General features: G+C 47.2%; 1 protein-coding gene across 2 annotated transcripts; it reads left to right on the plus strand.

Annotated features, from left to right (window-relative positions):
• The first annotated feature begins 2,001 nt into the window (after positions 1–2,001).
• ERO1B (endoplasmic reticulum oxidoreductase 1 beta) lies at positions 2,002–27,560 on the plus strand. 2 transcript variants are annotated; one of them, XM_079763623.1, is made up of 16 exons: positions 2,002–2,275; positions 6,315–6,434; positions 7,439–7,522; positions 8,802–8,843; positions 10,584–10,666; positions 11,809–11,882; positions 13,911–14,031; positions 14,164–14,210; positions 15,194–15,205; positions 16,857–16,883; positions 18,443–18,535; positions 18,891–19,137; positions 19,991–20,060; positions 21,431–21,517; positions 22,756–22,889; positions 24,676–27,560. In XM_079763623.1, the coding sequence occupies exons 1-16, from the start codon at positions 2,177–2,179 to the stop codon at positions 24,734–24,736; spliced, it is 1,401 nt and encodes a 466-aa protein (XP_079619749.1). In that variant the 5' UTR covers positions 2,002–2,176; the 3' UTR covers positions 24,737–27,560. The 2 variants fall into 2 exon arrangements, with proteins under 2 accessions (XP_079619749.1, XP_079619750.1); XM_079763624.1 differs by lacking the exon at positions 15,194–15,205.
• Positions 27,561–27,773: the final 213 nt, after the last annotated feature.

A 27,773-nucleotide genomic window follows, 5' to 3' on the forward strand; every position in this document is an offset into this window, starting at 1 on the left:
AAGAGAGGAAGGGAGAGGGAGAGACAGAGAGAAACATCAATGTGAGAGCCACACATCGATTGGCTGCCTCCTGCAGGCGCCTGGACCAGGGCTGGAGATTGAGCCTGCAACCAAGGCACGTGCCCTTGACCGGAATCGAACCCGGGACCCTTCAGTCCTCAGGCCGAGAGGCTCTACCCACTGAGCCAAACCAGCTAGGGCTGCACTCTCCTTTGTTCTGCTGACGTGCGTGCCTCTTATGGCACCTGGCCAACCCCACGGCTGTGTCTGTCCCGGGCGGGGGGGGGGGGGGGTCCCCCCTCTGCTGAAGCTCCAAACGGTGCCGAGAGCTAGGGGGACAGATGCCCAGCACCTATTACAGCTGGTGCGCTCGCCCTGTGTCTGTGTGAGCGAAGAAGCTTTCCTACCAGGCCCTGGGCTGTTGTGTTGTCTTTGGCGACTGGGAGACACAGTGGGCAGTGCTCAGACTTCAGATAAGAAGCAGCCGATGAACTTGCTCAACAAAAACAAACAAAGGCAGGGACAGGGTGTCCCCAAGAATGGATACACACAGGAACAGCTGAGAGTTCAGTTTTGAATATGAAATGCAGTTTAATAAGCACAGCCGTTATCATTCTTCCAAGTGTGTGCACACATCTTTTGGGGGGACACCCTGTCCATTAGACAAGTTAGAGAACACCCCGCCCTGTGAATAGTACCCTGGAAATAGCGCTGCCTGGCAATGCTCAATGATCATTACTATTGGATTAGGCGTTATTACCTTATTTATTTATATTAATCATCACCTGAGGACATCTTTCCATTGGTTTTTATTTATTTATTTTTTAAATATATTTTATTGATTTTTTACAGAGAGGAAGGGAGAGGGAGAGAGAGTTAGAAACATCGATGAGAGAGAAACACCAATCAGCTGCCTCCTGCACACCTCCTACTGGGGATGTGCCCGAAACCAAGGTACATGCCCTTGGCCGGAATCGAACCTGGGACCTTTCAGTCCGCAGGCCGACGCTCTATCCACTGAGCCACACCGGTTAGGGCTCCATTGGTTTTTAGAGAGAGTGGAAGGGAAGAGGGAGAGACAGAGAGAGGAACATCGATGTGAGAGAGACACAGCCTTTGGCTGCTTCCCCCACGCGCTCCCACCGCGGCTGGGGATCCAGCCCGCAACCGAGGTCTCTAACCCAGGATCCTTCAGTCCGCAGGCGGGATGCTCTGTGCACTGAACCAAACCGGCCAGGGCCATCCGTCCTGGAAGACATTTCGAGGGGAGCATCCTGGTATTCCCGTACAGGTGGGGAAACGGAGGCACCCAGCGCTTCAGTAACCTGTCTGGAATCCCGTAAGGAGCTAGCATGTCTGCAGGTGGGGGCTGAGCGCTGTCTGGCTCACTCCCGGGTTTTTCCTGTGCATGTATCTCCATTCTCATATTTCATTAGGAACTTCGGGGTGTGTTCCCATTCTTTTAAGGTGCATTGTTTGTAGGTGTCAACCTAGGGGTGGGAGTGGGGCGGGCAGAGGGTGACATCGTCAGGTCTGGGGCTTATAAAACCGAAAGAGGGGCCGAAGCCACGGTGGCCCACGAAGTCCCCCGCCGTGGATTAGGCCACAGGACAGTAACGGAGACAGAGCAAGCGCCCCCGATTCAAAGTCACAGATGCCAACGCACGTGGGCACTGGGCGAACCTGGGGCGCCTGGCGCTGCGGGGTCCGGAACCACACGACACAGGAGGCCTGGCCGCGTTTCCAGGACAACCGCGGGGGGGAGGGGCGCCCCTGCTAAGCCCCGCCCGCGCTCTAGTGTTTTGGGGCCCGCGTGGTCCCGTCTCATTGGCCGCGGGGGAACCCCGAGCTCCAGGGGGCGGAGTGGCCTCTGCAGCCGCAGGTCCCGGTTCGCTCCGCCCGGGCTTCCCTTTCCGGGCGGGGACTACAATTCCCACAAGGCCCCGCTCTCGGGGCGTGCCCGAGCGCGGGGGGCGGGGCCTGGAGGGGCGGGGCCTCCGGGGATGTGGTAGGGGCGCTGCGCTCGCCGCTGCACTCGCAGCCGCCGGCGCGCGCGGACCTCTGACCCTGGACTCTGGCCGCCGCCGGCAGCAGCCCCCGCGGGTCGTCGCCCGGGCCGCCCACGGTTCCCCGGCCCCAAGGGGCCCTGCCGGCCGCGGTGCGGGGCGCGGACAGCATGAGCCGGGCGGCCCGGCGGGCCGGCGCGGGGCAGGGGGTGGCGGCGCTGCGGCTGCTGGTCACGCTGAGCCTCCTGCGGGGCGCCGTCGAGGCCCAGGTGAGCGGGGGGCGGCGGGCGACCTGTCGGGCGGGCGTCCGGGAAGCGCCGCCGCGCGGGGTGGCGACCTCGGGGGACGGCGGGGAGGAGGAAGCGGGTGCGGGCCCGAGGGGTTCCTTCCGAGCTGATGGTGGAGCCGCTGGGAGGGGGCGGGGGCGCCCAACGCCCCGCTGTGGGTGGAGCGCGGGCCCAGCAACGCCCCCCTGGAGAGTTGGGGAGACCTGGGAGCAGCCCCACGGCCTGCGGGAGCCGAGCGCCCCGGGAGCGGATGGGACCTCACTTCCTGAACTTTGGGGCTGGAGGTCTCGGCTGTCACCTGCTTGGGACGCAGTGTTTTACCGGTTTGTGCCTCTGCCCAGTGGGTCCAGGTGCAGCACGTGGCGGGCTGGGGCAGGGGCAGGGGCTGGGGCAGGGGCTGGGGCAGGGGCAGGGGCTGGGGTCTGGGGTCTGGGGTCTGGGGTCTGGAGCAGGGGCAGGGGCAGGGGCTGGGGCAGGGGTCTGGGGTCTGGGGCAGGGGCAGGGTCTGGGTCTGGGGTCTGGTATTGGGGCAGGGTCTGGGGCTGGGTCTGGGGACTGGTGTTGGGGCAGGGGTCTGGGGCAGGGTCTGGGTCTGGGGTCTGGAGCAGGGGCAGGGTCTGGGGCAGGGTCTGGGGCAGTGGCAGGGTCTGGGTCAGGGGCAGGGTCTGGGGCAGGGGCAGGGTCTGGGTCTGGGTCTGGGGTCTGGTGTTGGGGCTGGGTCAGGGGCAGGGTCTGGGGTCAGGGGCAGGGGCTGGGGCTGGGTCTGAGGTCTGGGGTCAGGGGCAGGGGCTGGGGCTAGGTCTGGGGTCTGGGGTTAGGGGCAGGGGCTGGGGCTTGGGTCTGGGGGCTGGGGCTGGGGCTGGGTCTGGGGCCGGGACCGGGACCTGGACCGGCTGCCAGTGGGTCTCGGTGGGAGCGAGGCGTGTGTTACACAGTGTTCCATCGGCTGGGAATCGGAGGGGCAGTGAGTGCCCAGATCTTTGCCCTCAAGAGGCATGTTTGCTTCGCGTTTCACGGTCGAATTGGGCCGCAGGGCTGCCAGGTGCTGCTGTTTGCACCTGCCGCCAAGAGGCAGAACTGCCGAGAGAGGAACGAGGTGTCTCAGGTGCCCGATCACCAGGGAGACGTGTTTTGAAGCCATTTATGCTCCTTGCTAAGAAAAAGTAGAGGCAATGATGAGTATAACCGTGTACACATATTTTTCTGACTCTATTCAGACACTTTTTTCATGGCCTTATGGTGCTCTCTGCACTGAATCCCAGAATGCCTGGATAGTCTACTTGTGTCCATGTGTGAATCTTTTTTTAAAAAAAAATAATTTTTTATTGATTTCAGAGAGGAAGCAGGGCGGGGGGGCCGAGAGAGAGAGAGAGAAAGAGGTCAATGAGAGAATCATTGATCAGCTGCCTCCTGCACACCCCCTACTGGGGATGGAGCCCACAACCCCAGGGCATGTGCCCTGACTGGAATCGAACTCTGACCTCCTGGGTCATAGGTTGACACTTAAACCACTGAGCCACGCCGGCCAGACTGGATGCTTGTTTTTGAGTGGAATTTACATTTAGATATTTTTCTGACATGAGATTTTCTCATATTCTCCCTCTCTCTCTCTCCCTCCCTCCCTCTCTCTCTCTCTCTCTCTCTCGTTTCTCCACTTACTACTAATTATGTGTATTACTGCTTCATAATTGCATCTATGCTTTCAACTTTATGATATCCACGTGAACATATGTGATTTTCAGTTCAGTTCATTCACGCAGTGAGATGAAAGATTTGTGCATGTTCAGACTGGCATTGTGCCAAACGATCCTCAGAAGTGAGTACGTTTGTTTTTTGTTTCCGGTGGTACTTTCTGATAGAGTGTTTGATTGTGCTTTAGATAGTACTTTAGTCCGTAACACGTTTCAGTCTCCATTCTCTCATTTTATTTGATGTGTCTCAGAAATGAGGCTCTTGCCGTCGCTGAAGTTCAGAGAGCCCACGTGACTAATATCGCACCTCGGTCAGATCCCCAGTGGGCCCCTCTCTTTCTTTTTCTTTTTTTCTTTAATATATTTTTTATTTTTATTTTATTTTTATTGTCTAAAGTTTTACATATGCCTCCTTTCCCCCCAATTGACCCCAACCCCCCCAGCCATTCCCACCCCAGTCTTTAATATATTTTTATTGATTTCAGAGAGAAGAAGCGAGAGGGAGAGAGAGAGAGAGAGATAAAAACGTCAATGATGAGGGAGAATCACGGATCGGCTGCCTCTGGCACGGCCCCCGCTGGGGATCAAGCCCGAAACCTGGGCACGTGCCCTGACCGGGAATCGATCCGGGACTTCCTGGTCCATAGGTCGGCGCTCAGCCTGGCGGGGCAGCGGACTCTGTGATCGGCACAGGGCACCCCACGGTGCGTGCTCCTTTGTCGTAGAAAAGGGAAGCGCAGGGAGCCCCAGGAGCAGGCAGAGGGGAGACTTAGTTCCTTCATAGACTAAACCGGAAGCAAGAGAGCACAGCATAAAGGAAAACGTAGATTTTTTTGAAAAATATTCTATTCACGTGCAATCATTGAGATGAATATATTGAATACATCTCATTTGATCTTTTGGTTTTGAATACCACCCATATAATCGACTCCCAGAGTCTCCGGACTAGGAGTCTCCGCTCTGGGTCCGAATATCCAGCCACGTCTCGCTGTCTCCACTCGGATGCTGACTTGATGCACCAGGAACCGGGTTCCCGATCTTGCCCCTCGACCCCCCTCGTCCCAGTCTGCTCCCCCCCATACCTGCTGAGCCACCTCACCTCTCCGCTGGTCCTCAAACGTGGCAAGTGTGTTGTTGCCTCGAGCCTCGATGCCGCGCACCGTGTCCTGGGTCTTCCTGGGGTCCACTTGCTCCCTTAGGTTTCTGCTGAGGTGTCACCTGGTCAGCCTGGTCCCCTTACTCAGGGTACCTTCTCTGATGATACAAAATACAGCCAGACCCTCCACCTCGCTGTGCACTTCAGGGTCCTCTCACTGCCCGCCTGAACTCCCCAGGGGCTTCCTGTCTCCTCGGGGGAGCATGCAGCAGGGTATGAGGGCCTTGTCACCCACCTGTCCTGGCTCGGCGCTCTGAAATCCCCGGGAGCTCCTGAGCATGAGGAGTGCCTTTCAGTCCCTAAATACTGATGTTGTGACTTAGGTGGGGAGCCCCTAGGTGGGCACAGGGTGGCCTGACCTCCAGGAGGGGACGGGGTGCTGGAGGTGGAGCTCCAGAGAAGCTCTGAAAGCTACGGGGTGTGGTAGGCTGCCAGGTGGGTGGGTACAGAGCCGGGTGGGAGGGTGGCTCCGCCTCGCCCCTCCCAGTGCCCTGCCCTGTGCATCTCTCCCGTCTGGCTGTTCCCGAGCTGTCGCCGTTACAAGCACCCAGGAAACATTAGTAGGGTGTTTTCCTGAGTTCTGTAGGCCGTTCTAGCAAATTATCCAACCTGAGAAGGGGGTCCTGGGAAACCCCGGTGAGAAGCCCTCAGTGCAGGGGGCCCGGGGTTTGGGGCTGGCCTGTGTGGAGAGGGACGCTCTGTGTGGCTGAGCCCTTAATCTGCGGGCTCTGCTCTAACTCCAGGTGATACCAGAGCAGAATGGGGCCCAGTTATGGAGAGCTGCTTGGTGCTAGAACACACTGGGCTAAATCTATGCTTAGGCATGGGAAAGAGCATGCAGTACCTTTCTGACCGCGACAAGTAAAAATGTTCAGTTCTTCAGAATGGGTGTATCTGATCCTTCGTTGTTTTTTATTGAACTGACCAGAGTAAAAAGGGACCACTTTGTTATGTATCTTAATGAGCAAGTACTGGCTAATTTGAATGTACAAATTATCTTTTTATGTACTAGCACAGGTTTGTTAAGGTTCAAACATCACTTACATATTTTGAATTATATATATATATATTATATATATACATATACATATATATACATATATATACATATATATATATATATATATATATATATATATATATATATATATATATATATTTTTTTTTTTTTTAGGTCATTGGAGTCCTGGATGATTGCTTGTGTGATATTGAGAGCATCGATAACTTTAACACCTACAAAATCTTCCCCAAAATAAAAAAGTTGCAAGAGCGAGACTACTTCCGTTATTACAAGGTATGGTTATAATTTCTTATTCTGTTAGTACCAAAGGTTTTTATATAACTGTCTACAGATGTGACTTTTATCACCCATTTAAAAACTCGGGGTTTTTTTTGTTTTGTTTTTTTAAAGCTTCAATTTTCTTTTTTCTTTTAAAAATATATTTTACTGATTTTTTTACAGAGAGGCAGGGAGAGGGAGAGAGAGTTAGAAACATCAATGAGAGAGAAACATCAATCAGCTGCCTCCTGCACACCCCCCACTGGGGATGTTCCTGCAACCAAGGTACATGCCCTTGACCGGAATCGAACCTGGGACCTTTCAGTCTGCAGGCCGACGCTCTATCCACTGAGCTAAACTGGTTAGGGCTAAAAACTCAGGTTTGCCCAAGCTGTTTTGGCTCAGTGGATAGAGCATTGGCTCTATTGCTGTGAACAATAAGAAAGAGAAAGAGAAGAACAATGAAGACAGAAAAAGAAAGAGAGAGAAAGACAAAGACAAGACAGAAGGGATTTCATTCCTTTTTGAAATGTCAGAGGACAGAGCACATCATTTATTTATTTTTACATTTTAATCCTCACCCGAGGATATTTTCCCATCGATTTTTAGAGAGAGTGGAGAAGAGAGGGAAAGACAGCGAAACATCGATGTGAGAGAAACACATCGATTGGGTGCCTCCTGCACGAGCCCCGACCAGGGCCCAGGCTGGGGTGGAGCCTGCAACTGAGGTACCTGCCTTTGACCAGGATTGAACCTGGGACCCTTCGGTCCCCAGGCCGATGCTCTAGCCGCTGAGCCAAACCGGGCAGGGCGAGCATCATTTATTGTTAATTTTAAAAATTAATGTTACATCTGGGAGTCTGGAGCACGGCAGGCATTTAGGTTCTGAACCATGCCGGCGCCTTGGGACAGGAAGCTCCTCCCTCACCCTGTCCCCGGCCCAGCACGGGGACCCCGAGGAGAGCCTGCAGAGCCGGGACGCGCGTGTGTGCTCACGGGGACTCGTTCTCTCTCTCCAGGTCAACCTGAAGCGGCCGTGCCCTTTCTGGGCGGAAGATGGCCATTGCTCCATAAAAGACTGCCACGTGGAGCCTTGTCCAGAGGTAACGCACGCAGAGCCAGCGGCTGCGCTGGGACGGGGCCTACGCCTGGCTGACTCATGCCATGCTCTCTTGAATCTGCACCTTGTTTCAGAGGCAGAGAAAATGCCACTGGACCTTAGTGGGAATTAAAGCGCGTCAAGTGGGGAAATTTCAGGCTTGGAATTAGGTCTCCAATCGATCTTCTTACAATAGAAAGGAAAGGTTACCCTTATTCTTAAGGAAATGTTACATTTTAGATTTTGTTCTTTGATATCTAGCATAATTGGTTATGTTCTTTTTCATCAGTAATTCGTTATGAGCTATATTTTCATGTGACTTTTTGCTTTTCTTACCTAACCAGTTAGTGTAGTTTGCTGTCCTTAAAGGTATGACAAAACTATCCAAACAGATGTCCTTCCTAATGGGAAACATTTTAAAAATATATTATCTTCATTTTCCTTTAAGAATATAGTGTGTTTTTAAAGTTTTTAGTTTGAAATAATTTCAGACCTAGGGAAAAGTTGCAATATTCCATTTTCCATACGCTTCTTATTCAGAGTCCCTAATGTTAATGTTTATCACATTTGCTTTATTATTCTCTCTCTGTGTATATTTATTAACATAATTATATTCTGAACCACTTAGGTATAAGTTACAAACCTGATCCTTTATCCCTAAACATTTCAGTGTGTATTTTCTTAAAAAAAAGATTATTCTCTTATCTAACCCCAACATAATTAGCCAAATTAGGAAATTGGTATTATTGACTTTGTAAGAAAAAAGCTGACCCTACATGCAGTTCTTCTATTGGTAAGCTCTAGGTAATCCTATGGGCCAGAGAACTTAACTCTTGCCATCTGCATTAACCCAAAATTGCCTAACCTGTGTCAGTTTAGAGCAGAAATCAAAATTGAACATAACTATTTCAAAAATTTTGAAATTTTTAAAATTTCTGTTTTTGGAGTAATAAAGTTTATGGAAAAAGAGATCTGGTCATTTTATAAACGTAAAAATTGTCTAAACTATTAAGTACTGCACGGAGAGTCTACGTTAGAGCTGTTTAGCTGCTCCGATTCTGTGTGTGTCATTCAGTTTTCTATCCCGTGACTTACAGTCTACGTTGGTATAACTCCTTACCTTTCACTCAAAGAGGCAGTGTAAGTACAGCATTGGAATGACTGTGCATTTTCTCCTGTGGAATAAAATAGCCCTTATAGTGGAGCAATAGCATTACTAGTTTGTGAAGAAATCTCAAAAAAATGAAAATTGCTTTTACAATTTTTGTTGTTGTTCTTTTAAGAGTAAAATTCCCGTCGGAATTAAAGCTGGGATTTCGAACAAGGTGAGTCGCCTTCTTCGCTGCCTGTTTCTTCTTTACGTGGGGCAATGTGCTTACTGCTGGCGGGGTGCAGAAGAGCGCACGATGTGGTTGGCTGGAAATGGCTACTTCTTTTTTTTATGTATATATTTATTTTTATTGATGTCAGAGAGGAAGGGAGAGGGAGAGAGAGTGAGAGACATCAATGATGAGAGAGAATCACTGATCGGCTGCCTCCTACACGTCCCACACGGATGGAGCCCACAACACGGGCATGTGCCCTGACTGGGAATCAAACCATGACCTCCTGGTTCATAGGTTGACGCTCAACCCCTGAGCTGCGCTGGCTGGGCAGGGAATGGATACTTCTTTATTAAAATACTTCTTTATTGAAGATCACCCTTTCCTCTTCTGAGCATGCCCGATTTCCTGTGTCACTCACGTGTGTCTAGACACCATACACTTGCAGTTTCCCACGATGGCACGGACACATGAGGCCCTCAGCCCTCCCCTCTGCTTCTTGTGAGGCATCGTTTCTCCACTTCCTTCCAGCTCTCCCCCTCACGAGGTCTTTTGTTCACGTTGACGCTCGTTTGTTTGTTTGTTTTGTTTCAGGTTTTAAGTAAACAAACAAACACCATAAAGACAGTAAAGTCCCTTCTGGACTCCTTCCCACCCCCTTCCGGGTCCTCCCGCCCCCGAGCCGGACGCTTTTCTGAAGTTGACGCACGTCCTTCTGTGATACTTTTTATTTTCATACTTTATTGTACATGTGTCCACAGCATGTATAGAGCTTTTCTATAACACTTGAAAAGATTTAAATACTATATTTTTATATTTCTTCAGGTTAAAAACATTGTTTCAGTCTATTTGTGTGTTTTTTGTGTGTGTGTTTTGTTAATCCTCACCCAAGGATATTTCCCCATTGATTTTTAGAGAGTGGAAGGGAGAGGGAGAGACAGAGAAACATCGATGTGAGAGACACACATCGATTGGTTGCCTCCTGCACGTGCCCCAACCAGAGCCAGGGAACCTGCAACCAAGGTGCGTGCCCTTGACCGGAATTGAACCCGGGACCCTTCAGTCCTCGGGCCAACGCTTTATCCACTGAGCCAGACCGGCTAGAGCTTCAGTCTATTTTTACTGAGTATTATGCTTTTGAGATGTTGTCTCTGTTGATGTGTCGTCTTAGTTCATTTTAACAGCTTCATGATACTCAGTTGTATGACTATATCATGTTCTGTATTGATGGTCATTTCAACTGGCCTTGTTTTTTGCTGTTACTCACAGCGATGGCCTAGCATCTTCGTCTTGTCTCATTGTGTGCCATGTAGATTTCCCGGGGTCTGTAGTAGAAATAAGACTGCGGCCCTTGGGGTTGCTATCCCAGCACCCCAAGGTGGTACAGATAACTGTGGAACGTGGTTGTGCATCGTTCTTGCTTGGTTTGTAACTTGCTCTGGACGGGGTTTCCGTGGAGGGACCTGCAGCTCCTGATAAACGTGGTCAGACACGTTCCCACGAGGGCTTTCTCAGTTCACAGCATCGCCAGCTTGCGGACTGTGTTTTCATGTCTTTGCTTATTAATTAGGTAGAAATTTGTGACTCGTTTTCATTTGTGTTTCTTATTTCAATAACAGGTGTAGCTATAGTTAGTGTATCTCATCATTGGGAGACTGACTGTTCTGCCAGCTGAGCCAGAAATAAAGAAAGAGGAAGGGAATGATTTTCGCTAAAACTTGTTTATTGTGAACTTCCTTTCAGTACTTGAAAGTGGCCAACAATACCAAAGAATTCGAAGACTGTGAGCAAGCCAGCAAACTGGGAGCAATTAACAGCACGCTGAGGTAAGTTTGTTTTAGTATTAAAATTATTATGTTTATATCAGCAATCTCTCTTTTTTCTTGTGATGTAAAAACATCAACGTCTCAACTAATTTTTATTTTTTATATTTTTTTGTTAATCCTCCCTCTCCCTTCCATTGATTTTTAGAGAGAGTGGAAGGGAGAGGGAGAGACAGAAACATCGATGTGAGAGAGACACATCTGATTGGTTGCCTCCTGCACGCACCCTGACCCGGGCCGGGGAACCTGCAACCAAGGTAGGTGCCCTTGACCGGAACTGAACCCAGAGCCCTTCAGTCCGCGGGCCGACGCTCTATCCACTGAGCCACACCGGCCAGGGCTCAACTGACTTTTAAAGGAGGAAAGTATTCTTGATCCTAAAGAAAAATTTTAATGTAGAAAAGTAGAAAGGATAATATAATAAATACCTATATATCCTCCACTCCAAATGAATAAATATTAACATTTCTACCTCTTGCAACTATTTTTAAGAAAAGAGAAATATCAAAGATATTAAAATCCCCCATTGCTAGCCTGCAATCCTGCTTCCTTTCCTTCTTTCTTAGCGGTAACTCCTGTCATGCATTTGTTGTATATCCAGGCCATGTTTTTGTTTTTATCACATGTATACATATATGCACACACACACACACATATATGGTTCTGTGCAGACGATTTTATTTTCCTTTTTGTAAATACACAATATTGTGTTTCACATTCTGCAAGTTTTCTTTTTACACCACACATTTCGCTTTCTAGACCTGTCCATGTTAAGCATAGAGATTTGTCTCGCTCTTTTGACGGATGAATAGTCTTCATGATGTAAATAGATCACATTTTACTTACTTATCCCCCTCCTGATGGGCGTGTAGGTTTCACATTTTTTACTTAGACAAACTGCTGCTTGAGCTTCCTTGGGGATGTTTTTTGATGCACGCTAGCAGTTAATATCCGTGGAAGTTAATATTGATCTGTTTTTCATGTAACTTCCGTCATTCCTGCATGTGACCACTAACTGAATTTGTGACTCGTCTAACTAATAAAGAAGTGGCCTCAGGTTATCTGTTTTTAATTACACAAGAAACCAGTGTTGTCATTTTCAACTCCAAGTTTAATCCTTTTCTTTTTTATCCCTCCTTCCCTAGTAATCAGAGCAAAGAGGCTTTCATCGACTGGGCGAGATACGATGACTCACAGGATCACTTTTGTGAGCTTGATGGTAATAAAATCAACTCTTGTAATTAAGTTATTCTTCTTTTAACCTGTTTACAAGACATTGAAATCAATCAGAATATCAGCAGTTACCGGTCTCTGATGCTGCATGTTGCTCTGTGGACCTGCTATCCTATGGCAGTTGTTGAGAGCCCGTGTCCCAACCCCGTGCCCTCAGTGCATGACCCTCGCCTTCACAGCTGTCTCATCTTAGGACGTGTGGTTACTTCCTGTCTGAGGAGATGTCCCGAGGAGATGGAGCGACTTGCCCAAGGTTACACGGGAGCAAGAGGCCAAGACAGGGATCCCCCCCAGATCTGACTGAACCCAAAGCCTGTATTCTTTCCATGATGTACAGGGCTGTGAACATACTACACACATGTTTACGCTGGGACTTGCTGCAGGTCTCAGCTAGCCTTCCAATAGCAGGCGTGTGAAGTGGGCTTCCCCAGGGCCTCTCCCAGAACCCCCTGGAGAGAGGCAGAGACAGGCAGTCAGGCCCGCTCCTAACAGAAGGCAATTGAGGCGACTCTGAATCTTTTATCTGTAGGAGAATACTCCCAAGAATTGTGTGAAGTAGGCTTAAGTCCTTCATTAGGCCTTTACCTTACGAGTCGCTTGGAGTGCTATGTCACTTAGCTAAATCACTGGGTTAAAACAGATTCTGAAGAATCCACCCGGGTTGCTGGAACACACCCACCCAGCCCTCTCCGCTGTTTGTGTTCTGTCGTTACGTGACGGAAGGTGATCCCTACAGATCAGATCGTAGCTTTTTAAATAATTCAGCGGCTTGCGGTGAGCTGCTGTCCCTCCCTCTCGGTTTTATTGTTTTGTAATTGTCTGTGTGCATGGCTTGCTGCTTCCTTTACTGAAGGTTTCTGCTCAGATGTCCCCTCACCAAGCCTGCTGCCACCCCCGTAAGACAGCAGCCACTGCCGCTCTGTCTCAGCGCCTGCTCCCTGGCAGCTACAGGAGCGCCCAGCTCGTGGCCGAGTTCACCTGCTCAGATCTGTCCCGAGGGCAGGCCCAGCCTCTGTTCACTCCCGTGGCCCCAGTGCCCAGGGCTGTCACCTCAGTCCCAGGGCAGCCGCTGGGCGTGGTCCGTGTGAAATGAGCCTTCGCTGGACAAAGCAGCTGGCTCATAAATAACCTACATAATGGGATAGATTTTTTTACTTTTATATTTTCCCTCAAAACATGTTCATTAATAAGTTAACAATATTGTTGAACACAGTCGTTTTAAATCGGGCTGTGCTTTGAGCTACGTGGGCGCTTCAGATACTGTAGGCTCTCCTGAGTAAGGCACGTTTCAGCAGGGACAGAGTTGGTGATGGAGGGCTGTAGGCTCAATCCTGAGGATGGGAGGGAGAGAGGGAAGGAGGGAGGGGAGGAGAGAGAGAAAGAGCAATGTGAGAGAGACACATGGATTGGTTGCCTCCCGCATACACCCCTGATGGGGCCAGGGGCAAACCTGCAACCCAGGTATGTGCTCTTGAACCCTTGGTGCACGTGGGCTAACGCTCTAACCACTTAGCACACCGACCAGGGCAATTTTTAAAAAACGAGACCATTGTGGAAGTCTAGGAATGATGAAATCTGAATCACAAAGTTATTGAGCCATTTACTTCGTAAGTCAGAAGTAGAGAGTAGCAGGATCTGTATTTTTAATCCAACGTATGCTAGCAAAATAGATGTTCCTGAGCATGTGTCTAGACAGGTATATACTTAGGGAAGAAATAAACGAAAATATTAAATAAAACAAGTGATGGTTCTGCTAGGTCTTTCCGCCCGGGCGGTGACGCTGAAAACACAACGAGGGCCTCTGAGGAGAGGAGGCGGGTCTCCCCTCTCGAGTCCAAGTTCTCCAGGTCCCGGGTCAAGTGCCGTCCCGAGTGTGCTCTCCCCTCGCCGGTCAGGCAGAGGGACTTGAAACGCGCAGCCGTCCTCGAGGCGCCTGGGCGTCCTGTTTGCTCTGTGATGCTGAATGCGAGATCGATCGTGAGCCAGGACGGCTCAGGCCTTGTCTCTCCTTTAGACGAAAGGTCCCCGGCTGCCCAGTACGTGGACCTGCTGCTGAACCCCGAGCGCTACACCGGCTACAAAGGGCCGTCCGCCTGGAGGGTGTGGAACAGCATCTACGAAGAAAACTGCTTCAAGTAACTGAGGGGAGGGCGCGAGCGGGTGGACGGAGGGCGGGGAGGACAGAAAGGGTTTCTCTAGGGAAAATCACATGACAAATCAAACCGTCTCACATCTGAGTTTTGGGGGGTTTGTGTGCTTTTTTTCAGGCCTCGGTCTGTTTATCGTCCTTTAAACCCGCTGGCACCCAGCCGAGGTGGGTTTTAAAATACATTTTCATGCTTTTAGAGGTTGTTTATAAAATGTCTCTATAACTAAACTTAATTTGAGAACGTTTTCAGCTGTGTTATATTTTGCTTAATTTGAATGATCAGAAGTATATGAAGCGCTCAGAGTTAAGTCTCAGGATTTGAGCATGTTTTATTGAGCACCTGCTGTGTGCCAGGCCCTAAACCAGGAGCTTTACGGAAAATGCGTTAGAACCTGTGAGTCATCATCCATCCGCAGTTTCCCGAGGAGCCAAATAGTCGTGGAGCTGCTGGAGAGATGGGGAGGGAAGGAGTGTGCTCTGCCGAAAAGACAGGGCGGAGCGGAGAAGCAGGAATAGGAAAGAGGGAGACAGAAGGCTGGGCGGGGGAGAAGGCCACTCCATGAAGAATGAAGTTGCTCTTTAAGAAAAATATGTATTTTTATTGACTTCAGAGAGGAAGGGAGAGGGAGAGAGAGAGAAGCATCGATGTGAGAGAAACATCGATAGCTGCCTCTTGTACACCCACCACCGGGGACCAAGCCCACAACCTGGGCATGTGCCCGGACCAGGAATCAAATCTGTGACCTCTTGGTGCATGGGGTCGACACCCAACCGCTGGGCCACACCAGCCGGGCAGGAGCAGCCATTTAAGACCGGAAGTATTCCCTTAGGAAAGGACAGTGAGCAGGGAGCGTCCTGGGCGTGTTTTGTCTAGTTGTGAGCTCATCATCAGAACGAGTAATCTTTCTGATTGTTTTTAGTTGTTTTCTGGTATTACCTGTTGTATGAAACGTGAAAATCTTGTACTTTTTGGCCTATATTCTTATTAAGAAGTTTTATTTGCAGGACAACTACACACTGACCAAGGTTCATGTATAATGGATAGTTTAACACACAGTGAAGTTCCATCCCATATTAAAATTAATAGGATTAGAATCGGAACTTTGTAAGGCATTTTCTAAAACTTTGTCTATTGTTTTCTCTTTCAGGAGAAGATGATGGTGAGTTAAACTTTCGTGGTTTTGTTTCAAGGAGAGGAAACGTTTTTAATCAAAAACATCGTTTTTCCTCTAGTTCAAAAGAAAGTGTTATCTTACTTTTTTTCAGAAAATAGCAACCAATGAATGGTGACAAAAATGAGTATTTTTAATAATATAAAGTTATCCTATGTTTAAAAAAAGTACAAAGATCATTTCCCCTAAACGGTCAGCATAGCAACTGCAGTCAGATTCCACCTGCTCCACTTCCTGGTTCTTGTAACCTACGGGTTACGTTCTGAGGAAGCGGAAGTTCTGATAGTTTGACCAGATAATGTGCTTGTGACTTACGTATTTTCTAATTGACTTGGAAACTTACAGTCTCAGTTATCATGATAATACGTAATCTGATGAGCAATGCTGCTTTATCAACAGTGGGTTACTCCAGGTTGCTGAATGACTATTGGTCATAAGACAACCCCAATCTGCCAAAATACTTATTTCAAATGAATAGCTATTTTAGATCTACGTCCAAGGGCGCTGTGATGTGCAGGATAGAAAGATACATAACACGCATGGGATGCCTTCCCCGGGTGCCGACAGCTCAGCAGGAAGGACGAGGAAGTCCTGCACATGCTCAGTGCAGACAGTGTAACAGCTCTTAGGGGTGGAGAAGTTGAGCTCACCGCGGGACGGGGAGAGCTGGGCCATAGATGGACGGCAGGTGCTGTGGGAGGGAAAGGCGTGGACCAAGGCGTTGAGAAAGGAAAGATCACGCGTGTTAGGGAGACCCTGTGAGCACTCCCTTTTTTGGGGGAAGTTAGGGAGATGATAGAAGCCAGGTTATTGAGGACCTTGGGGGGCTAGACTTGCCCGTTAGCACTTGGGGTTTTTTGAATAAAAAAGAGAGATGATGAATGATTCTTAGTCAGAGGATGTTGGATGAGTGACTGTAGGAAGATGGAGTTTTGCAAAGTGAGTAGACGCTCAGAGGCCCGGGAATTTCCCGCCATCTAATTTATCCCGATTCCTGCTCAGCTGGTCTGTGTTGAGGTTCGCTTTTCTTAAATAAAGTAAAATAAGGATCGGTCACTTCGGAAGGGCATCAACTCTTTCCATTTCATTCACTGCCATTTTGTTCTTCAGTAAACAACAGTGCTGGTCTAGAAATAGTCCTTCAGCATTAAAGTATCTCGAAGTGTAGTAGTCTTAAATAATTGAGGAAACACACCTAGCTTTACTGAATCAGGAAAAATAGAATAATAATGAGATTTTTGTATTAAGTATAACTCACTATTTTTTCTGGACTTTAAAAGGAGTGCTGTAGTTATCAAAAGCAAATTTAAAATTGTTAAACTCTCCCCCATGCTTATGGATGTTCATGTTTTCTAGTGAATAAGATTTATGTAACATTTTGACTGAAATGTTTTCTCAAAACTTTTACTAGTCAAAATACCATTTATAGGAACATTCTCCCAAACTTAAATTACCTTTAGGCTTTATTTTCTAGAATCATGTTCCTGTTTTTCTACTTCACATGAAGTAGTGGACATTTCTAGAAATAGTCCTTAATCTGCCATAAAATATTTATAGACTTAATTTATTTGAATATATAAATGACTATTTAAAATATGTTAACCCAGTTCTCTGTGTGTGTGTGTGTTCTTTTTTAAAGGAGAATCATTCTACACGTGGCTAGAAGGTAAACACGTCTGCGTTTTAAATGTATTGGGTTCTTGTAAGAAATGTATTGATTTATTGAATCTATTTTTGTAAGTTTTGGGATTCATTGCCTAGACAGCTAATTCTGAGTGTTGAAAAGAAAAGCACACGTTTGAGGTTATTATGTTGGGGAGGCAATTATGTGAAAATGTGGAGGCCCAAACCCAGCATCATGGGAATGCACAGGCACTGTCTCTGGTCCCCAGTCCGGCCGCTCTGCGTGGATGCTCGTTGCCTCGGATGCCCATCCCGACTCGGTCCCGTGACCGTCCTGCAGGCCTGAGTCCACGCAGACCTTCCTGTGGAAGGAAGTACTTTTTCTCTATGAAACAGGGAGGGTCAGTTTGAATTCAGAAGCTTTTAAACCTGAATTCACATGTTAATACAGTCTGAACTTGTCTAGTTAAAGGATAAAGCAGTATAGATCCTGCCCTGGCCAGTTTGGCTCAGTGGATAGAGCGTTGGCCTGGGGACCAAAGGGTCCTGGGTTCGATTCTAGTCAAGGGCATGTACCTTGGTTGCAGGCTCCTCCCCAGCCCGGGCCCTGGTCTGGGCATGTGCAGGAGGCACCCAATCGATGTGTTTCTCTCACATCGATGTTTCTCTCTGTTTTTCTCTCTTCCTCCACTCTCTCTAAAAATCAATGGGAAAATATCCTCAGGTGAACATTAACAAAAAACAAAAACAAACAAAAAGCAGTATAGATCCCAATATACCAGATGCTTTTGCATTCTTATATTTTCTAATATTGAAAATACTAGAAATGTAAAATATGAGTGGAAAGCTGACCCATTCTAGTGGGACAGATGGTTAAGCAGAACTAGAGAATCCAGGGCAGAGGGACTCCTAAGACGTGCGAAAGGCCTGGAGGGAGGAGAGAAACCAAACCAGTCTCTTCTTCCTCATCGCTGCGTGGGTGAAAGGAGGAACCTCTCCAGGAAGGGCGAGGAGGAGGCTGCCCTTAAGCCGAAGCGGGACTTGATCATTAACGCTGGCTCTCGTTTAGCCTAAACCAGTGGTCGGCAAACCGCGGCTCGTGAGCCACAGGCGGCTCTTTGGCCCCTTGAGTGTGGCTCTTCCACAAAATACCACGGCCTGGGCGAGTCTATTTTGAAGAAGTGGCGTTAGAAGAAGTTTAAGTTTAAAAAATTGGGCTCTCCAAAGAAATTTCCATCGTTGTACTGTTGATATTTGGCTCTGTTGACTCATGAGTTTGCCGACCTCTGGCCTACACCGTGAAGCAGCTGTGCTGTTGCCTTCTGGGTAACGTGGGGCCTGCCAGGTGCATCCATAGTGTTTGAGCCTCCAGCCGCCCAGCCTCTTCTTGTTCTGCCTTCAGTTTTCATCCAGTTCACTCTTTTCGGAAGTCGGAACCTTATTTTCTCTTGAGAGAGTCTCGACCTCATTACTTCATACCATTTCTTGATTTATTCTTCATGTTCTTGAATCTTAACTTTAAAAATAAGCCTGTGTGCTGAGTCCTCAGTATTTCTGTTATCTAGATGGATGTGATAGCTTTTTCAATATTTTCCTGAACAGGTTTATGTCTGGAGAAAAGAGTCTTCTATAAGCTCATATCGGGACTTCATGCCAGCATCAATTTACATCTATGTGCGAATTACCTTCTGGAAGGTAATCAGATTTTTATGTAGAAATTTGCCTTCTATCCGTGTGAAAACTGTTGGGGGAACATACACATTCTCTATTTTTAAAAAAATCTATTAGCCCTAGCTGGTTTGCTCAGTGGATAGAGCGTCCGTCTGTGGACTGAAGGGTCCCGGGTTCGATTCTAGTAAAGGGCACATGCCCGGGTTTTGGGCTCGACCGCCAGTAGCGGGGCGTGCAGGAGGCAGCTGATCCATGATTCTCTCTCTCATCATTGATGTTTCTCTCTCTCTCCCTCTCCCTTCCTCTCTGAAAGCAATAAAAATAATATATTAAAAATCTATCTATTAAGAGTATATCATGTATTGCTCTTTCTCTTTAGAAACGTGGGGTAAGCCTAGCTGGGGACCTAACATCAAAGAATTTAAACGCCGCTTTGACCCCGTGGAAACCAAGGGCGAAGGCCCGAGGCGGCTGAAGAATCTGTACTTCTTGTACCTCATCGAGCTGCGGGCCTTGTCCAAGGTGGCCCCGTACTTTGAGCGCTCGGTGGTCGATCTGTACACTGGCAACGTGGACGATGACGCCGACACGAAGACCCTCCTCCTGAACATCTTCCAAGACACAAAGTGAGCCTCGCGTCAGGGCTGGGAGGCCCGCCCTGTGTCTAACAAGGCGGCGCCTGAAGGACACACACACACACACACACACACACACACACACACGGACACACACACGGACACACACACACACACCACTCGGGCCTCGGGAGGTTCTTTAGCAGAAGGGGAGTTGGAAGCCAGACAAGGAGGGCCAGGACAACAGTCTGACGTTTTTTTCTGAAAATGTTATCTGCAAATGGTCTAACAATGCGTCATTGCACTTTCATACTTGAGAATAGGCTATGTTTTTAAATATAACTTTAAATTTTATGTAGCAACATTTAATGCTACTTTAATGTTCTTTCTACCCATTTTGTATTCCAGTTGCTATTGAAGTTCAGGTGATATCATGTTAGATACCTGTGTATGTTAGATATCAATCGGTACTTAAGGGAACATTATTAGCCTTACCTTCTAAGAATTTAACCTTTTAAAAAAGAAAATCTGGGTCTAAAACGAGTTTACCGGTTAAGATGAGCATGGAACAATGTTGGATTAAGAAGTGCTGAACATAAATTATGACTTTTAAAAGATGCTGTAAAATATTAAGAGAGGGATATACATTGTTCACATCAATTGTTTTCATTAATTTTTTAGATTATTTTTATCATAAAACCTCTTTAAAACATTACCAACTTATACATTCTGAAGCTTGCTTTAGTCTTAGGGAATAGTGTACATGTGAGCCGCCGGCCGCTTTCCTAAGCCTGACACGTGAGTTATGATTGTAAGTGCCCGTGAGAGTTCTACCAGGGCTCTAGAACCCGGCGCTGGAATATTTCGCCTGCCACTTACAGCCCTGTATTTTGTATGTCCCCAGGTCCTTTCCCATGCACTTTGACGAGAAATCCATGTTCTCCGGTGACAAGAAGGGGGCCAAGTCGCTAAAGGTAAAGCTTGCTGGCTGGGGCACTGGCGGGAGCGTTCGCTGGTTGTGCTTTAGTCCTGGTCCCCCACTCGCCTGTTCGCTCTCCTCGCTGGTGATGCGATTTGCTGTGAGCGATGCCATAGCCCTGCCCACACTTCCTCCCCAGTCCTTCCTCGCAGCCCCTGCTGGGCGCGTCCCAGCCATCACCGGACCAGGGGGCACCTTGCAATGTCTTTAAAGGGCAGTATTCTGAGAGTTTCCTTACTTTAAAATCACAGTGTGTGTGTGGTTCTGATGCATCTTTGAAAAAAGCATGAGCTGTAACCCACTTGGAAGGCAAGAAATAGTTTATTTTTCTGAAGTGTATTTTATGGGATGTCACAGTTTACGAAACTCCTGTGTTTTGCCCTGATAGAGTAGCATAAGAGGCAGAAGTGCCTGTCAACCTGTGAGGCCAGAGGAGACTGTATTTTAGGGACATTATTAAGCCTCACGTGCGGAGGTCTGTTTCCCTCTGCTTACAGGACGTACATGAAGGAACACACTGCGCCCGTCACAGTATAAAGGTGTTTGATTGGCTGGCAAATAGCAGTACGTGCAATGCCCAAGTTCAAACAGCTCCAAAACTGAAACATGCTTCTTGTGTTTGGTGCAAGTTAGTTAGCAAAACCTGATCCGATGTAAGAATACTTAGAGTCTTTTAAAAAAAATTCTGCTGTGTGTAAATATTCTTGCATGTTTGTGTAACTGTTCTTACAGACACATTAGTGGGTTTTATTACAGGGTGTTGCCCCACATTCTGGTGGAGTGTTTCATAATAAATAGTGGATGCACGGGGTTTCTAAAGTCTGAAAACTTTTGAAGCACCTTTGGCCCCAAGCTATTTCAGATGTGGCTATACATGAACTAATAAATTAGCATTGAGTGGTTCTCTATTGCAAGAGTTTCTTGGTGTTTCTGAAATGAAATGATTTAGCCACAACTCTATTTTAGTTTTGGAAATTTGTTTTCTGCTATACAGTTTCAAATAATTTTCTCCTTCATTGTTGAAAAACAACTCATCCTATATAATAAAAGCCTCATATGCAAATCAACTGAACGACCAGTGAAACAGCCGGTCACTATGATGCACACTGACCACCAGGGGGCAGACGCTCAGTGCAGGAGCTGCCCCCAGCCCCCAGTCTGCAGGACCCAGGCCAGCCAAGGCAGGTGCCAGCAGGGGGCCCTTCTCCCTGCCCCGATCGCCCCGCTGGTCGGTCACCCCATAGATCAGCCCTGCATCGGGCCTCTAGTTCACTAATAAACTTTAAAACTTTTACTTCTTATCATTCAGACTAACAGTTTCCTGTTAAATGTCTGATTAGAATGCACATGTTTTCTGCCCGTTAGGAGGAATTCCGGCTGCATTTCAAGAACATCTCTCGCATAATGGACTGCGTCGGGTGTGACAAGTGCAGACTGTGGGGGAAGCTGCAGGTTTGTGTGTTGCCTTCTGTTTGAAACTATTGCTAACCTTACATTTCCCCACGAGGAGTTGAAACTTTTTATTAAAATGCCCTCATTCATTGGATTAGAGATCCGAAGTGTGGTTTTTCTGTGTTATCGATGAACAAGTTAGTGTTAAACTCTGTGGCTTTTATGTGTATGTGTAAGGATGTCTTTCCTGTTATTCTATGTTAGTGGTTTCGTTTTCACGTGTCTGTTTCTATTGGTAGAATCTCAGATTCATTTCTGAAGTTGGGGGTTATAAATAGAGTACATTAGTATTTCATATACCCATATCATAGGTAAATATCTATATATCTATATCTATATCTATATCTATATCTATATCTATATCATCTATATATGTATATATATATAAAAGCCTAATATGCAAATTGTCCCCTCAGGAATTCGATCGGGAGACTGGGAGTTTGATCACTCACTATGATGTGCGCTGACCACCAGGGGGCGGTGCAGGACAAAGGAAAGTCCAGCTGGCAGATTGCAGCCAGGGAAGGAAGGCCCTGGCTGTCAGCTGGAAGGCCCTGATCGGCCTTAATTGCCAGCCAGGGCTAGGGACCCTTCCCATGCACGAATTTCGTGCACCAGGCCTCTAGTAATTATATAAAAAGACTTATTCATGAAGTTTGGTCACTGAATCTGTTTCAATGATGAAAAGAAGGTCACCTCGTCACAAAATAGAGAAGTTCTGCCAAGCAGGCTCATTTCTCTTCACATTCTGCCTAAAAAGGATTGATATTTGTGGGTTTTTTTAAACAAAGATGACAAGTCAGAAAATCAGTCGACAGAATTATTCTAATGGCAGCTACACAGAAATCAGAATCTTTCTTCTTTCTCGCTAGTGTTTATAACTAAGAAATTACTGAGTGTAGGTCTCGCTAATACTTTTTAAGTTGCGAGTTGCTAGGGCCTGTAAAGAAGGCTTTCAAGATTACTTACTGAACATCGGAATCCTACCGTGACACTTTTAGGTTAAAAAAAGGCATGTTAGTGATTTGGAATGGAAGGGTATGCGTTAAGTTATTCAGCACATAAACTTACACGTGCACATCTTCGAGGAAGTAGAGACTGTACTTTGTGTAGTTCGATAAAATGCGGAAGTAAATGAAGTTCATGTGCCTTTTCTGACTCAGCCAGTCGCTGAGTTTTCCTTTAAACCTTAAGTAGTTACAATATGAATTGATCGTCTGTTTCTCTCTCTTCTTCAGACTCAGGGTTTGGGAACTGCCCTGAAGATACTGTTCTCTGAGAAGGAAATCCAGAAGCTCCCGGAGAACAGCCCATCGAAAGGCTTCCAGCTCACTCGGCAGGAAATAGTCGCTCTTTTAAATGCTTTTGGGAGGTAAGGACTGACCGACGCCTCTGCTCCTGACCCTCAGCGCTCATCTCCGCTCAGCTGGTTGGCTTTGCTTGGTTGCACGGACAAAGAGAAAACCTATACTGTCATACCTGTACTCACCAGCCAGCTCTCCACCGCTCTCAGCATCTGTGTTTGCCCGTGACCCCCGTTGGCCTTCTCAAGTGGGTGGGAGGACGCTCTCCTCTAATAGCACGCTCGTTGGCTGAGCGTCACTTGTTCAAGAACAAGAATGGGGACTGAGAGCTTGGTTGAGAGGTGAGGAAAGACAGAGATGAAACCTTCCACTGCTCTCCTTTCTTTTGTTTTCAGTCCTCACCTGAGGATATGCTTATTGATTTTTAGAGAGAAAGAAAGCGGGGGGAGAGAGATAGAAACATCAATTGGTTGCCTTCCGTACACGCCCTGACCGGGGATTGAACCCCCACCCCAGTATATGGGACGACATTCCAACCAACTGAGCCACACTGGCCAGGGCTGCTCCTGTTTCTTAAACCAGAGGCATTTTTCTCTTGCTCATTCTCATCCCGCTACTTCTGTATTCAGATAGATATTTTGCTTTTTGTTGATATCACAGATGGTTTCCAAATTAATTTGAATTTGCCTACAGAATTACATGCAACACCAGCCCACTGAGGAATACAGAGCAGGGCCAACTGAGTCAGAGAAAATAATACTGAGCTGCCCTGGGGAAAAATGCAAAAAAGTCAAGAATTAAAAAAAAAAAAAATAGGGAACCAAGTGATACGGGGATTAGTTCTTATGTTTTCTTAACAGGCATTTTTAAGTTAAATTAAAAATAAGTTAGTTGCCCCTTCCCCATCTTAGTGGCAAAGTTTCACCATGTTGCCTCCCTGCATTTAAAGATGGCGTGTAAGCAGAGGTTTCAAACAAGGTAGACACAGAATGTCCCTCGGTAATTGACATTTCATGGAAAATTCAGTCCACCCACTTATGGGGCCTGTAGTAAGATAAAACAGGAGAAACTGCGTTAAATTTAAATTATTCAAAATTAAATGTAAATGAAAAATATTTTAAATAATTTAAACATTTTCAATCCAAATAAAAGTAACCTGAGAAAGAAGATTAAACGCCACCTTCCCACTGTGGTTCTACCCGAGAGCCTGCTGTTACCTCCGATGTTCTCTAGAGGGCGCCAGACTCAGAGCCAGGGCTGCTCTGGCAAATCGATAGAAAGAAAACCTTCGATTTTTATTGCATCCACCTTGAATTGTACAGAAGGATAGCTGAGCTTATAGCTTTAGTTTGTGATTCCCATTCCAGAGTCTTACTGCATTCATTCATTCTTTGTTGGTTAGGCACCAGGCACATGGAATCTTCGCCCTTAAAGGTGGTGGAGCTAAGAGTATAAAACAAACTGGTGTGTTTGGGGGGCAGTGAGAAAAGAGCGGGTATTTGGAGAGAAATGTGCAAAATGAACTTACAGACTAAATATAAAAGCCTTAAGGTTCTTTATTGTAATGAATTACAATCATATCACGTTCCCATCATGAATCTATTGATAAGAAGTAGCTGGCTTCTTTGGCCCCCTCTAAGCCAAGACCGAAGGGCCATAGCTCTGTGTTTCATTAATATTTAATAAGGAATCACAGCGTGCTTATTTTAAAATAGAAGCTTCAATGTTCAGTGTTGAATACATCCTCTTAGTTTGGATTTTGCTTTAATCATAGCCCATATACAATGTCAACCATTTGAAATGTGCACACATCATATTAGCGGTGCTAAAAGGCTTTTTTTTCCCCTCCTATAGGCTTTCTACAAGCATCAGAGAATTACAGAATTTTAAAGTCTTATTGCAACACAGTAGGTAATAAAGGCTTTTCTATGTCTAGTCAGACATAAAGTGACTGTGAGGACTTTACCTCTTGGACATTCAGCAGAAGGAGACTAACCCTCCGGGACTTCAAGAATCTGAGCTCTTAAGGAGAAATGCAAATGTTCACTTGAATATTTATGATTCTTAATAGACTGTCAATTAGAGGTATTTATAAATGAAGTATATACTTTTAAAACATGTAAGTTATGCTAATTCCGTGGTTAATTTTGTTTCCATCTGTTGGATATTCTGCTGTGCTGTTTGTTTGGACTTGGTTTTGTTCTTACTCCGTTATGCTTCATTTCCAGTTGTCAGACCTAAACGACTGTGTCCACCTGGTGACACTGTGAGCTGTCTGTGATGGGAAGGCGAGGCCGGGAGCGTTAGGGCTGGTCTCGGTGTGGGCTGACCGGGGACCGCAGTGCCCGGCCGGCCTCGCTCCGTGTCACCTTCTAGCATGTGGGAGTGTCCGTGTGATGAGTGGCCTTGTAAGTGTCTAGTTTCAGAAGTCCCTGCAGAGTCCCCAGGGCTTCCACTTCATTGGTTCTTGTTTAAGGTTTTAGTTGCTGTTGTAGTTTGTTTGGTCTGCAGGCCCTGCTTCGGTGAAGGTAAGTACTACCCCAGCCAGGTCCTGAGTGGAGGGCTGGCCCCGGGGCATCTTCACTCAGAACCCAGACACCGGTTTCTTTGATTTTGTGTTTCTTTGTTTCTACTCCAGTTTTAGAAATTGTCATTTACTCAAAAAAAAACCCCAAAACCCACAACAATTGCATAAATATTTAGCATTTTCTATCTTGATAGAATTTGAGTGGAAGTTCATGGATTTATAATGCCAGTTTAAAACATTACGTGCACAAAACTCTTTTCCACGAAAGGGAGCATCTTTAGGGGGTTTTCCTTTAGAACACAGTCTATGCAATCCTCTCAGACTGATTCCTCGGGTGCGATGGCTAAGCAGGTGCACCAGCTCAAGCCTCTGGGCTGCCTCGCTCCCCACTCGCTCTCTGTAGTTCATGGCAGGCCAGCGGCACTTCGGTGATCTGTACCAACAGACGGCTCACTGGCCCTACGCAGGCATTGCTAAACCCGGGATCTAGATACCCTTAACGTTGGAAATGCTGATTCTCCTAAAGGTGTTAGGAGATAGAATGTGGGAAGGTGGCGTCTGTGTGGAAGGAGTGAGGCGAGTGAGGGGACACCTTCAGTCTGGTGTGAAGTCGTAAGTGCCCTTACACCCATGGCTGCTGGGCCCGAGTCGGAGCCGTGGCCACTGAGCTAGCGGCACGTTTTACAGTCACTGAGTTGGCTCCCCCGCTTTTAAAAGGACTTAGTCACCCTTGGAGGGAGGGGAGGGGTGTGGAGGGAGGAAGGGCTCACTGCTAATTCTCTTCTGACCCGATTGCTAACCGATGTGGACCTGGGCTTTGTGGGTGATGGTGATGTTTTTGTTCAGACGAATGGACAGGCTGGCTGGGTCGGAGCCGCCTCCACTTTTCCTTCATTTTTAGGGGTGCAAGTGTCGTGTGGCGGGCGAGGGGACCTTGAGGTAAACTGGTTTACAAGTGATAATATTGCAGGTAAATTATATCGCGAAGAATTCCTCTTAGTGCTCATTTGGAGTTTAAGAAAATGTGAAAGTTTTGCACTTTGTTTATTTTTACTGTAAGCTTAAAAATCTTTTTGGTGGTGTGACTTCCTCGTTCCCGCAGCTGAAGACAAAGCCTATTATTTAAACTCGATTTCCTGCAGAATCCTTGGTCATTTCCATGTATTGCTTTTTTCCTGTACTTTGATTTGCTTCAAACTTAGGCAACAATTGTACATTAGAGTGAGTTCTAGGCGATTCAGGTCTGGTTGGGGTCAAAGCTCTTTTCAAAGTTTAAACCAATGTTTTTTCACTGCCGAGAAAAATAAACAAATGAAGTCTATTTAAGCTGAAATTCATCTGCTTCCCTTATTTTACCATCAATCAGTTTGTGGGGGCATCTTCGTGTCTGTGTTTCTTAAGTGGTTTATGTGCTGTACGAATCTCTGTTTTGCGAGCCTGGTGGTTGGAGGTCGTGTGATATGAGCTGCTTTTCCAGGTCACGTGCCTTTGTTGGGAAGGGACATAGGACTCTGGCTGCTTTGTACACGTGGCTGGTAGCACCTCTTGGCGTGGTGTCTTTATCTCGTCACCTGTTTGAGACCCGCACTTGACAATAGAAGGACAGAAATGGTGGTCCAGCGGATGAAGCCAGAAGATGCAGACAGGAAGAACCCCTCCTCCCGTGGCAGAGCCTGTGTTTCCTTAAGTGGCATCGCTGTGAGTTAGAAACGCTCTCCGTTATAATCGTTCAAGTTTGCACATTCCTCCTGTGGTGACTCGTAGCCTCCGAGGAGGATCAGACAGACGAGGAGTCGCTTTCAGTGTTGAAGTCTGATGACGAGAACCTTTTGACGTGTTCACATGAGAATGTCTGGCCCTCCGTGGTCTCTGCGCGTGTTGACACTGTGCCATGTTTTCCAGCCGCCCTCGGTGCTGTGTACGTGAGCGAGGACAGCCCCTGGCCCTCAGCGCCGCCTCCGCTGGACACTGGGATCAGCTCGCAGGAAAGCTCTCGGCAGTCTGTGAGCACAAGCACCTGCAGAAACCATAGCTTTCACCCCGTAGCCGGGGTGCCAGGGTCATGGAAACCGTTTGCTAAAGCAGCACAGCTCACACGCAGTTGTATGTGCGCTCTATTCTCGGGAATATCTGCAGGAACGGAATTGCAAATCGTGTGTGTTGTACCCACTGTTCAGTAGGAATGTGAATTAAACGTTTCTGCTATCTTTCCTTCTTGCTTCCCCTTTTATTTACTTACTAGTGGCCCGCTGCACGGATTCCTGCACACTGAAAGGAAATTAATTAGAAGAAATATTTTAATATCACTATTAGCACTTTCTCTATAATAGAAGTGTCAACCAAATTCATGATCGACAATGACAGATCAAAACAGATGTGTGAAATTGGCGCCAGCGAGAGCTTTATATGTATCGCGAAAGTGTGA

This window comes from Cnephaeus nilssonii (assembly GCF_951640355.1).
Source record: "Cnephaeus nilssonii genome assembly, chromosome: 23".
NCBI lineage: Eukaryota > Metazoa > Chordata > Mammalia > Chiroptera > Vespertilionidae > Cnephaeus > Cnephaeus nilssonii.